Here is a 14,981-nt window from a genome sequence, read left to right on the forward strand (position 1 = left end):
ACTAGGCAGAAAAAAACTGAACGGCTTGGTGCAGGCTGAGAGGATATAGCCAGTAGGACCGCACCCTGGGCCTGAAGAGAGCCATGTCTTCTCCTAGACTAGGCAGAAAAAAACTGACCTGCTTGGTGCAGGCTGAGAGGATATAGTCAGTAGGACCGCACCCTGGGCCTGAAGGGAGCCATGTCTTCTCCTAGACTAGGCAGAAAAAAACTGACCTGCTTGGTGCAGGCTGAGAGGATATAGCCAGTAGGACCGCACCCTGGGCCTGAAGAGAGCCATGTCTTCTCCTAGACTAGGCAGAAAAAAACTGACCTGCTTGGTGCAGGCTGAGAGGATATAGTGAGTAGGACCGCACCCTGGGCCTGAAGAGAGCCATGTCTTCTCCTAGACTAGGCAGAAAAAAACTGACCTGCTTGGTGCAGGCTGAGAGGATATAGTGAGTAGGACCGCACCCTGGGCCTGAAGAGAGCCATGTCTTCTCCTAGACTAGGCAGAAAAAAACTGAACTGCTTGGTGCAGGCTGAGAGGATATAGCCAGTAGGACCGCACCCTGGGCCTGAAGGGAGCCATGTCTTCTCCTAGACTAGGCAGAAAAAGCTGACCTGCTTGGTGCAGGCTGAGAGGATATAGCCAGTAGGACCGCACCCTGGGCCTGAAGGGAGCCATGTCTTCTCCTAGACTAGGCAGAAAAAAACTGACCTGCTTGGTGCAGGCTGAGAGGATATAGTGAGTAGGACCGCACCCTGGGCCTGAAGGGAGCCATGTCTTCTCCTAGACTAGGCAGAAAAAAACTGAACGGCTTGGTGCAGGCTGAGAGGATATAGTCAGTAGGACCGCACCCTGGGCCTGAAGGGAGCCATGTCTTCTCCTAGACTAGGCAGAAAAAAACTGACCTGCTTGGTGCAGGCTGAGAGGATATAGTGAGTAGGACCGCACCCTGGGCCTGAAGGGAGCCATGTCTTCTCCTAGACTAGGCAGAAAAAAAACTGACCTGCTTGGTGCAGGCTGAGAGGATATAGTCAGTAGGACCGCACCCTGGGCCTCAAGAGAGCCATGTCTTCTCCTAGACTAGGCAGAAAAAACTGACCTGCTTGCTGCAGGCTGAGAGGATATAGTCAGTAGGACCGCACCCTGGGCCTGAAGAGAGCCATGTCTTCTCCTAGACTAGGCAGAAAAAAACTGACCTGCTTGCTGCAGGCTGAGAGGATATAGTCAGTAGGACCGCACCCTGGGCCTGAAGGGAGCCATGTCTTCTCCTAGACTAGGCAGAAAAAAACTGAACTGCTTGGTGCAGGCTGAGAGGATATAGCCAGTAGGACCGCACCCTGGGCCTGAAGGGAGCCATGTCTTCTCCTAGACTAGGCAGAAAAAGCTGACCTGCTTGGTGCAGGCTGAGAGGATATAGCCAGTAGGACCGCACCCTGGGCCTGAAGAGAGCCATGTCTTCTCCTAGACTAGGCAGAAAAAAACTGAACGGCTTGGTGCAGGCTGAGAGGATATAGTCAGTAGGACCGCACCCTGGGCCTGAAGGGAGCCATGTCTTCTCCTAGACTAGGCAGAAAAAAAACTGACCTGCTTGGTGCAGGCTGAGAGGATATAGTCAGTAGGACCGCACCCTGGGCCTCAAGAGAGCCATGTCTTCTCCTAGACTAGGCAGAAAAAACTGACCTGCTTGCTGCAGGCTGAGAGGATATAGTCAGTAGGACCGCACCCTGGGCCTGAAGAGAGCCATGTCTTCTCCTAGACTAGGCAGAAAAAACTGACCTGCTTGCTGCAGGCTGAGAGGATATAGCCAGTAGGACCGCACCCTGGGCGGGGCGGTTCGGCTTTCAAGTTTCTGCCCAGTCACTCCTACAGATGGGCTATTTCCCACTATGTTAAGATTAAGGCCGTGTCCGTCCATGAAAGGAAGAGAAAACAAAGACCCCGAAATGTCTGACAGAATTTTATTATAATATTTTACAGATAAAAGATCCACCACAAGGGACCCAATCAGCACTAGATACAGCCGTCATTTATATACACCCAGCGTCCAATCACAGAAGAGTAACAGCGCCCCCCGGGGGACAGTCCCAGGTGTGAGCAGATCTTCACTGTGGAGAATACGGCATTCCACCCAACATTGCTCTGCCGGCAGGTCATAGAACGACACATCTCCACCCGGCTCCATTATCGGCCTGTGATTGCGGCTCCGACTTCTTTTCTTCAACTCTAAAAAGTCAATGAGAACTCATGAAAGAGACATTTTCATTGGGAGCCCCGACCAAGGAGAACTACGACCCAATCAAATAAAGGGCAGATCTCCACCTGTGAGCCACCCCAACCATCGGCCAATATCAACCCTGACCATCCCCCGATAATCACTGACCATCCCCCGATATCAACCCTGACCATCCCCCGATAATCCCCAACCATCGGCCAATATCAACCCTGACCATCCCCCGATAATCACTGACCATCCCCCGATAATCCCTGACCATCCCCCAATAATCCCTGACCATCCCCCGATAATCCCTGACCATCCCCCGATAATCCCTGACCATCCCCCAATAATCCCTGACCATCCCCCGATAATCACTGACCATCCCCCGATCATCACTGACCATCCCCCGATAATCACTGACCATCCCCCGATGTCAAACACTTACCATCCCCCAATCATCCCTGACCATCCCCCGATAATCACTGACCATCCCCCGATGTCAACCCTGACCATCCCCCGATAATCACTGACCATCCCCCGATGTCAAAACTTACCATCCCCCAATAATCCCTGACCATCCCCCAATGTCAACACTTACCATCCCCCTATAATCCCTGACCATCCCCCAATAATCCCTGACCATCCCCCGATGTCAACACTTACCATCCCCCAATAATCCCTGACCATCCCCCAATAATCCCTGACCATCCCCCGATGTCAACACTTACCATCCCCCGATAATCCCTGACCATCCCCCAATATTAACACTTACCATCCCCCGATAATCCCTGACCATCCCCCAATAATCCCTGACCATCCCCCGATATCAACACTTACCATCCCCCAATAATCCCTGACCATTGTCTAATATCAACCCTGACCATCCCCCGATGTCAACACTTATCATCCCCCGATAACCCCTGACCATCCCCCGATAATCCCTGACCATCCCCCGATGTCAAAACTTACCATCCCCCAATCATCCCTGACCATCCCCCGATAATCACTGACCCTCCCCCAATAATCCCTGACCCTCCCCCGATATTCCTCCCCTCGGCCTCCCACTGTTCTGAGTAATCTGTCTTTCTCCCATTGGGTGCCTCCTAGGTGTGAATTCCCATTGAGTCACCTATTGTTCCCGTCTGTCTGCCAGTCCTCCTGATGGGATCTTGTGATGTTTGGGGTAATATTCCGTTTTATGGTTCATGTGGCGACCGACCTACTTTTCTGTTCAATCCTATCTGTGTTCGATGTTTGGGGTAACAGGTCCGACAGAAGACTTTGGCTATGGTGGCCTGGGGCCCGACAGAAGACTTTGGCTATGGTGACCTGGGGCCCGACAGAAGACTTTGGCTATGGTGGCCTGGGGTCCGAAAGAAGACTTTGGCTATGGTGGCCTGGGGCCCGACAGAAGACTTTGGCTATGGTGGCCTGGGGTCCGAAAGAAGACTTTGGCTATGGTGGCCTGGGGCCCGACAGAAGACTTTGGCTAAGGTGGCCTGGGGCCCGACAGAAGACTTTGGCTATGGTGGCCTGGGGTCCGACAGAAGACTTTGGCTATGGTGGCCTGGGGCCCGAAAAAAGACTTTGGCTATGGTGGCCTGGGGCCCGACAGAAGACTTTGGCTATGGTGACCTGGGGCCCGACAGAAGACTTTGGCTATGGTGGCCTGGGGCCCGACAGAAGACTTTGGCTATGGTGACCTGGGGCCCGACAGAAGACTTTGGCTATGGTGGCCTGGGGCCCGACAGAACACTTTGGCTATGGTGGCCTGGGGTCCGAAAGAAGACTTTGGCTATGGTGGCCTGGGGCCCGACAGAAGACTTTGGCTATGGTGGCCTGGGGCCCGACAGAAGACTTTGGCTATGGTGGCCTGGGGCCCGACAGAAGACTTTGGCTATGGTGGCCTGGGGTCCGAAAGAAGACTTTGGCTAAGGTGGCCTGGGGCCCGACAAAAGACTTTGGCTATGGTGGCCTGGGGCCCGACAGAAGACTTTGGCTATGGTGGCCTGGGGCCCGACAGAAGACTTTGGCTATGGTGGCCTGGGGTCCGAAAGAAGACTTTGGCTATGGTGGCCTGGGGTCCGAAAGAAGACTTTGGCTATGGTGGCCTGGGGTCCGAAAGAAGACTTTGGCTATGGTGGCCTGGGATCCGAAAGAAGACTTTGGCTATGGTGGCCTGGGGTCCGACAGAAGACTTTGGCTATGGTGGCCTGGGGTCCGACAGAAGACTTTGGCTATGGTGGCCTGGGGTCCGAAAGAAGACTTTGGCTAAGGTGGCCTGGGGCCCGACAAAAGACTTTGGCTATGGTGGCCTGGGGCCCGACAGAAGACTTTGGCTATGGTGGCCTGGGGTCCGAAAGAAGACTTTGGCTATGGTGGCCTGGGGCCCGACAGAAGACTTTGGCTAAGGTGGCCTGGGGCCCGACAGAAGACTTTGGCTATGGTGGCCTGGGGTCCGACAGAAGACTTTGGCTATGGTGGCCTGGGGTCCGAAAGAAGACTTTTTCTATGGTGGCCTGGGGCCCGACAGAAGACTTTGGCTATGGTGGCCTGGGGTCCGAAAGAAGACTTTGGCTATGGTGGCCTGGGGCCCGACAGAAGACTTTGGCTATGGTGGCCTGGGGTTTGAAAGAAGACTTTGGCTATGGTGGCCTGGGGCCCGACAGAAGACTTTGGCTAAGGTGGCCTGGGGCCCGACAGAAGACTTTGGCTATGGTGGCCTGGGGTCCGACAGAAGACTTTGGCTATGGTGGCCTGGGGTCCGAAAGAAGACTTTTTCTATGGTGGCCTGGGGCCCGACAGAAGACTTTGGCTATGGTGGCCTGGGGTCCGAAAGAAGACTTTGGCTATGGTGGCCTGGGATCCGAAAGAAGACTTTGGCTATGGTGGCCTGGGATCCAAAAGAAGACTTTGGCTATGGTGGCCTGGGGTCCGACAGAAGACTTTGGCTATGGTGGCCTGGGGCCCGACAGAAGACTTTGGCTATGGTGGCCTGGGGCCCGACAGAAGAAACCCGTCTCTGCCCGGATGGAGGAACCCATCTCTGCGCGGATGGAGGAACCCGTCTCTGCGCGGATGGAGGAACCCGTCTCTGCGCGGATGGAGGAACCCGTCTCTGCGCGGATGGAGGAACCCGTCTCTGCGCGGATGGAGGAACCCGTCTTCTGTCGGACCTGTTACCCCAAACATCGAATACAGATAGGATTGAACAGAAAAGTAGGTCGGTCGCCACATGAACCATAAAACGGAATATTACCCCAAACATCACAAGATCCCATCAGGAGGACTGGCAGACAGACGGGAACAATAGGTGACTCAATGGGAATTCACACCTAGGAGACACCCAATGGGAGAAAGACAGATTACTCAGAACAGTGGGAGGCCGAGGGGAGGATTGCGAGGAGCGGCCGGCTCCTCCCCCAGCGGCAGTGTAGGGACTCGGGAGATGGAGTGGCCGGCTCCTCCCCCAGTGGCAGTGTAGGGACTCGGGAGATGGAGCGGCCGGCTCCTCCCCCAGTGGCAGTGTAGGGACTCGGGAGATGGAGCGGCCGGCTCCTCCCCCAGTGGCAGTGTAGGGACTCGGGAGATGGAGCGGCCGGCTCCTCCCCCCAGCGGCAGTGTAGGGACTCGGGAGATGGAGCGGCCGGCTCCTCCCCCCAGCGGCAGTGTAGGGACTCGGGAGATGGAGAGGCCGGCTCCTCCCCCAGCGGCAGTGAAATCTGGGGGACGGTTCCTAGAGAAATGTCGTCCCAGAAGCTGGATGAGGGTTAGAGAGAAGGAACAACCGGCTCATCTCCTCAGCAGCAGCTCCGCAGTCCAGGAGAGGCGGCGGTCCCCCTCCCTCCCCAACAGTTAGCCAAAGCAGTAGATGTGGGGTCTCCCCCTCAATCTGACTGACCTAGTGGGGGAGGGGCCCTGATAAATGTAGCTGATCTTGTGGGGGAGGGTCCATGATAAATGTAGCTGACCTTGTGGGGGAGGGGCCCTGATAATGTAGCTGACCTTGTGGGGGAGGGTCCATGATAAATGTAGCTGACCTTGTGGGGGAGGGGCCCTGATAATGTAGCTGCCCTTGTGGGGGAGGGTCCCTGACCATGTGGGGGAGGGGCCCTGATAATGTAGTTGACCTTGTGGGGGAGGGGCCCTGATAATGTAGCTGACCTTGTGGGGGAGGGTCCCTGACCTTGTGGGGGAGGGGCCCTGATAATGTAGCTGACCTTGTGGGGGAGGGGCCCTGATAAATGTAGCTGACCTTGTGGGGGAGGGTCCCTGACCTTGTGGGGGAGGGGCCCTGATAATGTAGCTGACCTTGTGTGGGAGGGGCCCTGACCTTGTGGGGGAGGGGCCCTGACCTTGTGGGGGAGGGGCCCTGACCTTGTGGGGGAGGGGCCCTGATAAATGTAGCTGACCTTGTGGGGGAGGGGCCCTGACCTTGTGGGGGAGGGGCCCTGACCTTGTGGGGGAGGGGCCCTGATAAATGTAGCTGACCTTGTGTGGGAGGGGCCCTGACCTTGTGGGGGAGGGGCCCTGACCTTGTGTGGGAGGGGCCCTGACCTTGTGGGGGAGGGGCCCTGACCTTGTGGGGGAGGGGCCCTGACCTTGTGGGGGAGGGGCCCTGACCTTGTGGGGGAGGGGCCCTGATAAATGTAGCTGACCTTGTGTGGGAGGGGCCCTGACCTTGTGGGGGAGGGGCAGATACGAAGGATGTACATACGGATCGGTGACTCTCATTCTCTTCCGTGTTGCTTCTTCTGGATCTCCGGAATCTTCTCTCAGCACGGTGACCTGTACAGGGAACACATTTGTAAAATTGATGGGCGTGGCCGTGATGTGCGCCGGCGATCGCTCCACAGAGAGCCAGAATGGGGATCTATCAATGTAAACAAGACAGATCCCCGTTCTGACAGGAGAGGAGAGTGATCAGGAACAGCGATCTGCCTCCTCCTCCAGTCAGTCCCCTCCCCCCACAGTTAGAACACCTCCCAGGGAACACATTGAACCCCTAGTGGTAACCCCTTCCCTGCCAGTCACATTTATACAGTAATCAGTGCATTTTATAGCTCTGATCGCTGTATTAATGTGAATGATCCCAAAAATGTGTCAAAAGTGTCCGATCTGCCCGCCGCAATGTCGCAGTCCCGCTAAAAATCGCAGATCGCCGCCATTACTAGTAAAATAAAATCAGAAATCTTTCCCCTATTTTGTAGACAAGAAAACTTTTATAACCAATCAATAAACGCGGACGGCCATTTTATTTCCCCCACAACATGTAGAAGAAGAATAGAAATAAATATCGCCCTAAACTGAGGACGAATTTTTATTGGAGCAAAAAGATAAAAATATTGTTTTGTTTTTCAGAATTGTCGCTTTATTTTTGTTTATAGCGCAAAAAATAAAAACCGCAGAATGGATCAAATACCACCAAAAGAAAGCTCTATTTGTGGGGAAAAAGGACGTCACTTTTATTCGGGTACAGCGTCGCACGACCGCGCAATTGTCAGTCAAAGCGACGCAGTGCCAAATCGCAAAAAATGGCCCCGGCCATTAAGAGGACAAATCCTTCCGGTGGTTAATAATTGAGTTTATTCAGCATGAAATGGAGCTTAGTTATGAAGCTGTATATTCAATGAATAGATGAGTAGAGGAATAGAGGAATAGAGGAGTAGAGGAATAGATGAACAGAGGAGTAGAGGAATAGATGAGTAGAGGAATAGAGGAAAAGAGGAATAGAGGAGTAGAGGAATAGAGGAATAGAGGAGTAGAGGAATAGAGGAGTAAAGGAATAGATGAACAGAGGAGTAGAGGAATAGATGAGTAGAGGAATAGAGGAAAAGAGGAATAGAGGAGTAGAGGAATAGAGGAGTAGAGGAATAGAGGAGTAGAGGAATAGAGGAAAAGAGGAATAGAGGAATAGATGAGTAGAGGAATAGAGGAGTAGAGGAATAGAGGAGTAGAGGAAGAGAGGAAAAGAGGAATAGAGGAATAGAGGAGTAGAGGAATAGAGGAGTAGATGAGTAGATGAGTAGAGGAATAGGGGAGTAGAGGAATAGAGGAAGAGAGGAATAGATGAGTAGGGGAGTAGAGGAATAGAGGAAAAGAGGAATAGAGGAATAGAGGAACAGAGGAGTAGAGGAATAGAGGAGTAGAGGAATAGAGGAATAGAGGAGTAGAGGAATAGAGGAGTAGAGGAATAGAGGAGTAGAGGAATAGAGGAGTAGATGAGTAGATGAGTAGAGGAATAGGGGAGTAGAGGAATAGAGGAAGAGAGGAATAGATGAGTAGGGGAGTAGAGGAATAGATGAGTAGGGGAGTAGAGGAATAGAGGAACAGAGGAGTAGAGGAATAGAGGAGTAGAGGAATAGAGGAATAGAGGAATAGAGTAGAGGAATAGAGGAGTAGAGGAATAGAGGAGTAGAGGAATAGAGGAATAGAGGAGTAGATGAGTAGATGAGTAGAGGAATAGGGGAGTAGAGGAATAGATGAGTAGGGGAGTAGAGGAAAAGAGGAATGGAGGAATAGAGGAACAGAGGAGTAGAGGAATAGAGGAGTAGAGGAATAGAGGAACAGAGGAGTAGAGGAATAGAGGAGTAGAGGAATAGAGGAATAGAGGAACAGAGGAGTAGAGGAATAGAGGAGTAGAGGAGTAGAGGAATAGATGAGTAGAGTAGTAGAGGAATCGAGGAGTAGAGGAATCGAGGAATAGAGAAGTAGAGGAGTAGAGGAATAGAGGAATAGAGGAATAGAGGAATAGAGGAGTAGATGAGTAGATGAGTAGAGGAATAGGGGAATAGATGAGTAGGGGAGTAGAGGAATAGAGGAGTAGAGGAATAGAGGAGTAGAGGAATAGAGGAATAGAGGAACAGAGGAGTAGAGGAATAGAGGAGTAGAGTAGTAGAGGAATCGAGGAGTAGAGGAATCGAGGAGTAGAGGAATAGAGGAATAGAGGAGTAGAGGAGTAGAGGAATAGAGGAGTAGAGGAATCGAGGAGTAGAGGAATCGAGGAATAGAGAAGTAGAGGAATCGAGGAGTAGAGGAATAGAGGAACAGAGGAGTAGAGGAAAAGATCTCTCTCCTTACATGACGTCTCTTGGGACCTCTCGGTGGCCCCGACGTGTTTGGTGGCTCCTCGGGAATCGTTGGGTGACTCTGTGATCCTCCAGAATCAGCACTTCCCTCTGAGCGGAGTTTTCTAGGAGACAAACATTGTCCATCAAGCCTCGTCCTCCTCCAATCACAACTCCTCTATCTACAGTGTGACGGATCTCGGATACCCCAGGTGGGCACCTCCGCCAGACCCGCGTCTCCTGTCCTCCAAACGCACCGCAGCCGGCACACTCCCCATAACCGGCCCTTAACCCCTCAATCACCAGACAAGCCACGCAGGTGTTGAGTGTTAAACATGCAGAACATAAAACTGTTTATTAAATACAAGACACACAACTTTTACACACAGTTAGGGACACTCCCCTTAGCCTTGTCATAGAGGGGAGGGGACAAGGAACAACCAATGGGAATGGAACACTTGTACATTGAATCAGACTACAGATAAACATAAAGGGATTATGATAAGCAGGCAGCCCCTGAATACACATCCCCTGCGGAGAGACGTCTCCAGTCCAGACCATTGTGACCCAACACGAGGAATCACAGCAACAAGAGGGGGGATGGGGAGAAGGGATGGAGCATTACATTATCTCAATGCCAGCTTGTCCCGGGGCTCCAGTCTCTTCTGCCCCATAATCTGTGGGTAAGAGGCCGGCCCACCGTCCCTTCCAAAACACACAGTGATAGTGGCTTCTGTCACATGCCCCCTTCCATGGAACTCCCCACACCTGAGAGTATCACCCTCCATGTGCCCATCCCCCGACTGACCAACTACCGCAACTTCTCCTTCCAGATGAATGACAGATTTCTGTATATCTCATAGTGTCCCATCACTCTACATCCCCTATGACATCACTCTACGTCCCCTATGACATCACTCTGCGTCCCCTATGACATCACTACGTCCCCTATGACATCAGTCTACATCCTCTATGACATCACTCTACATCCCCTATGACATCACTCTACATCCCCTATGACACCACTCTACATCCCCTATGACATCACTCTACATCCCCTATGACACCACTCTACATAACTAATGACATCACTCTACATCCCCTATGACATCAGTCTACATCCCCTATGACACCACTCTACATCCCCTATGACATCACTCTACATCCCCTATGACATCACTCTACATCCCCTATGACATCAGTCTATATCCCCTATGACACCACTCTACATCCCCTATGACATCACTCTACATCCCCTATGACATCAGTCTACATCCCCTATGACATCACTCTACGTCCCCTATGACATCACTCTACATCCCCTATGACATCACTCTACATCCCCTATGACATCACTCTACATCCCCTATGACATCAGTCTACATCCCCTATGACACCACTCTACATCCCCTATGACATCACTCTACATCCCCTATGACATCACTCTACGTCCCCTATGACATCAGTCTACATCCCCTATGACATCACTCTACATCCTCTATGACATCACTCTACATCCCCTATGACATCACTCTACATCCCCTATGACATCACTCTACATCCCCTATGACATCACTCTACATCCCCTATGACACCACTCTACATCCCCTATGACATCAGTCTACATCCCCTATGACATCACTCTACATCCCCTATGACATCAGTCTACATCCCCTATGACATCACTCTACATCCTCTATGACATCAGTCTACATCCCCTATGACATCACTCTACATCCCCTATGACATCAGTCTACATCCCCTATGACATCACTCTACATCCCCTATGACATCACTCTACGTCCTCTAGGACATCACTCTACATCCCCTATGACATCACTCTACATCCCCTATGACATCACTCTACATCCCCTATGACATCAGTCTATATCCCCTATGACATCACTCTACATCCCCTATGACATCAGTCTATATCCCCTATGACACCACTCTACGTCCCCTATGACATCACTCTACATCCCCTATGACATCAGTCTATATCCCCTATGACACCACTCTACGTCCCCTATGACATCACTCTACATCCCCTATGACATCAGTCTATATCCCCTATGACACCACTCTACATCCCCTATGACACCACTCTACATCCTCTATGACATCACTCTACATCCCCTATGACATCACTCTACATCCCCTATGACATCAGTCTACATCCCCTATGACATCACTCTACGTCCCCTATGACATCACTCTACATCCCCTATGACACCACTCTACATCCCCTATGACATCACTCTACATCCCCTATGACATCACTCTACATCCCCTATGACACCACTCTACATACCCTATGACATCACTCTACATCCCCTATGACATCAGTCTATATCCCCTATGACATCACTCTACGTCCCCTATGACATCACTCTACGTCCCCTATGACACCACTCTACGTCCCCTATGACACCACTCTACATCCCCTATGACATCACTCTACATCCCCTATGACACCACTCTACATACCCTATGACATCACTCTACATCCCCTATGACATCAGTCTATATCCCCTATGACATCACTCTACATCCCCTATGACACCACTCTACATCCCCTATGACATCACTCTACGTCCCCTATGACATCACTCTACGTCCCCTATGACATCACTCTACATCCCCTATGACATCACTCTACATCCCCTATGACATCACTCTACATCCCCTATGACATCACTCTACATCCCCTATGACATCACTCTACGTCCCCTATGACATCACTCTACATCCCCTATGACATCACTCTACGTCCCCTATGACATCACTCTACATCCCCTATGACACCACTCTACATCCCCTATGACATCACTCTACGTCCCCTATGACATCACTCTACGTCCTCTATGACATCACTCTACGTCCCCTATGACATCACTCTACATCCCCTATGACATCACTCTACGTCCCCTATGACATCACTCTACGTCCTCTATGACATCACTCTACATCCCCTATGACATCACTCTACATCCCCTATGACATCACTCTACATCCCCTATGACATCACTCTACATCCCCTATGACATCACTCTACATCCCCTATGACATCAGTCTACATCCCCTATGACATCACTCTACATCCCCTATGACATCACTCTACATCCCCTATGACATCAGTCTACATCCCCTATGACATCACTCTACATCCCCTATGACATCACTCTACATCCCCTATGACATCAGTCTACATCCCCTATGACATCACTCTACATCCCCTATGACATCACTCTACATCCCCTATGACATCACTCTACATCCCCTATGACATCACTCTACATCCCCTATGACACCACTCTACATCCCCTATGACATCAGTCTACATCCCCTATGACATCACTCTACATCCCCTATGACATCAGTCTACATCCCCTATGACATCACTCTACATCCCCTATGACATCACCGGGGTAATAATACTATATAATATACAAGTCCAGGCTGAGACCCCCCTGCTGACAGCAGACATCACCATGGAAATACTCCTCTCTATATAATAATACTCCTCTCTATATAATAATACTCCTCTCTATATAATAATACTCCTCTCTATAATAATACTCCTCTCTATATAATAATACTCCTCTCTATAATAACACTCCTCTCTCTATAATAATACTCCTCTCTATATAATAACACTCCTCTCTATATAATAATACTCCTCTCTATATAATAACACTCCTCTCTATATAATAATACTCCTCTCTATAATAATACTCCTCTCTATAATAATACTCCTCTCTATAATAATACTCCTCTCTATATAATAACACTCCTCTCTATATAATAACACTCCTCTCTATAATAATACTCCTCTCTATATAATAATACTCCTCTCTATATAATAATACTCCTCTCTCTATAATAATACTCCTCTCTATATAATAATACTCATCTCTATATAATAATACTCATCTCTATAATAATACTCCTCTCTATATAATAATACTCCTCTCTATATAATAATACTCCTCTCTCTATAATAATACTCCTCTCTATATAATAATAATACTCATCTCTATATAATAATACTCATCTCTATATAATAATACTCCTCTCTATATAATAACACTCCTCTCTCTATAATAATACTCCTCTCTATATAATAATACTCCTCTCTATATAATAATACTCCTCTCTCTATAATAATACTCCTCTCTATATAATAATAATACTCATCTCTATATAATAATACTCATCTCTATATAATAATACTCATCTCTATATAATAATACTCCTCTCTATAATAATACTCCTCTCTATATAATAATACTCCTCTCTATATAATAATACTCCTCTCTCTATAATAATACTCCTCTCTATATAATAATACTCATCTCTATATAATAATACTCATCTCTATATAATAATACTCATCTCTATATAATAATACTCCTCTCTATATAATAACACTCCTCTCTATATAATAATACTCCTCTCTATAATAATACTCCTCTCTATATAATAATACTCCTCTCTATATAATAATAACACTCCTCTCTATATAATAACACTCCTCTCTCTATAATAATACTCCTCTCTATATAATAATACTCCTCTCTATATAATAACACTCCTCTCTATATAATAATACTCCTCTCTATATAATAATACTCCTCTCTATAATAATACTCCTCTCTATATAATAACACTCCTCTCTATATAATAATACTCCTCTCTATATAATAATACTCCTCTCTATATAATAATACTCCTCTCTATATAATAATACTCCTCTCTATAATAATACTCCTCTCTATATAATAATACTCCTCTCTATATAATAATACTCCTCTCTATAATAATACTCCTCTCTATATAATAATACTCCTCTCTATATAATAATACTCCTCTCTATATAATAACACTCCTCTCTATATAATAATACTCCTCTCTATAATAATACTCCTCTCTATATAATAATACTCCTCTCTATATAATAATACTCCTCTCTATATAATAATACTCCTCTCTATATAATAATACTCCTCTCTATAATAATACTCCTCTCTATATAATAATACTCCTCTCTATAATAATACTCCTCTCTATAATAATACTCCTCTCTATATAATAATACTCCTCTCTATATAATAATACTCCTCTCTATATAATAATACTCCTCTCTATAATAATACTCCTCTCTATATAATAATACTCCTCTCTATATAATAATACTCCTCTCTATAATAATACTCCTCTCTATATAATAATACTCCTCTCTATATAATAATACTCCTCTCTATATAATAATACTCCTCTCTATAATAATACTCCTCTCTATATAATAACACTCCTCTCTATATAATAACACTCCTCTCTATATAATAATACTCCTCTCTATATAATAATACTCCTCTCTCTATAATAATACTCCTCTCTCTATAATAATACTCCTCTCTCTATAATAATACTCCTCTCTATATAATAATACTCCTCTCTATATAATAACACTCCTCTCTATATAATAATAGTCCTCTCTATAATAATACTCCTCTCTATAATAATACTCCTCTCTATAATAATACTCCTCTCTATATAATAATACTCCTCTCTATAATAATACTCCTCTCTATATAATAATACTCCTCTCTATATAATAATACTCCTCTCTATATAATAATACTCCTCTCTATATAATAACACTCCTCTCTATATAATAATACTCCTCTCTATATAATAATACTCATCTC

General features: G+C 47.8%; 1 protein-coding gene across 2 annotated transcripts in view; it reads right to left on the reverse strand.

Moving 5' to 3' along the window:
* Positions 1–1,929: 1,929 nt before the first annotated feature.
* Positions 1,930–14,981, reverse strand: part of ARHGEF39 (Rho guanine nucleotide exchange factor 39) — a gene marked incomplete at its 5' end in the record, with an annotated part of 69,683 nt that continues 56,631 nt past the window's right edge. For both annotated transcript variants that reach the window (XM_040335779.1, XM_040335778.1), the window contains 3 exon segments: positions 1,930–2,211; positions 6,921–6,991; positions 9,284–9,395. In XM_040335779.1, coding sequence (XP_040191713.1) covers positions 2,139–2,211; positions 6,921–6,991; positions 9,284–9,395 — 256 coding nt within the window.

Source organism: Rana temporaria, chromosome 1 (assembly GCF_905171775.1).
Source record: "Rana temporaria chromosome 1, aRanTem1.1, whole genome shotgun sequence".
In the NCBI taxonomy this organism is placed as follows: domain Eukaryota; kingdom Metazoa; phylum Chordata; class Amphibia; order Anura; family Ranidae; genus Rana; species Rana temporaria.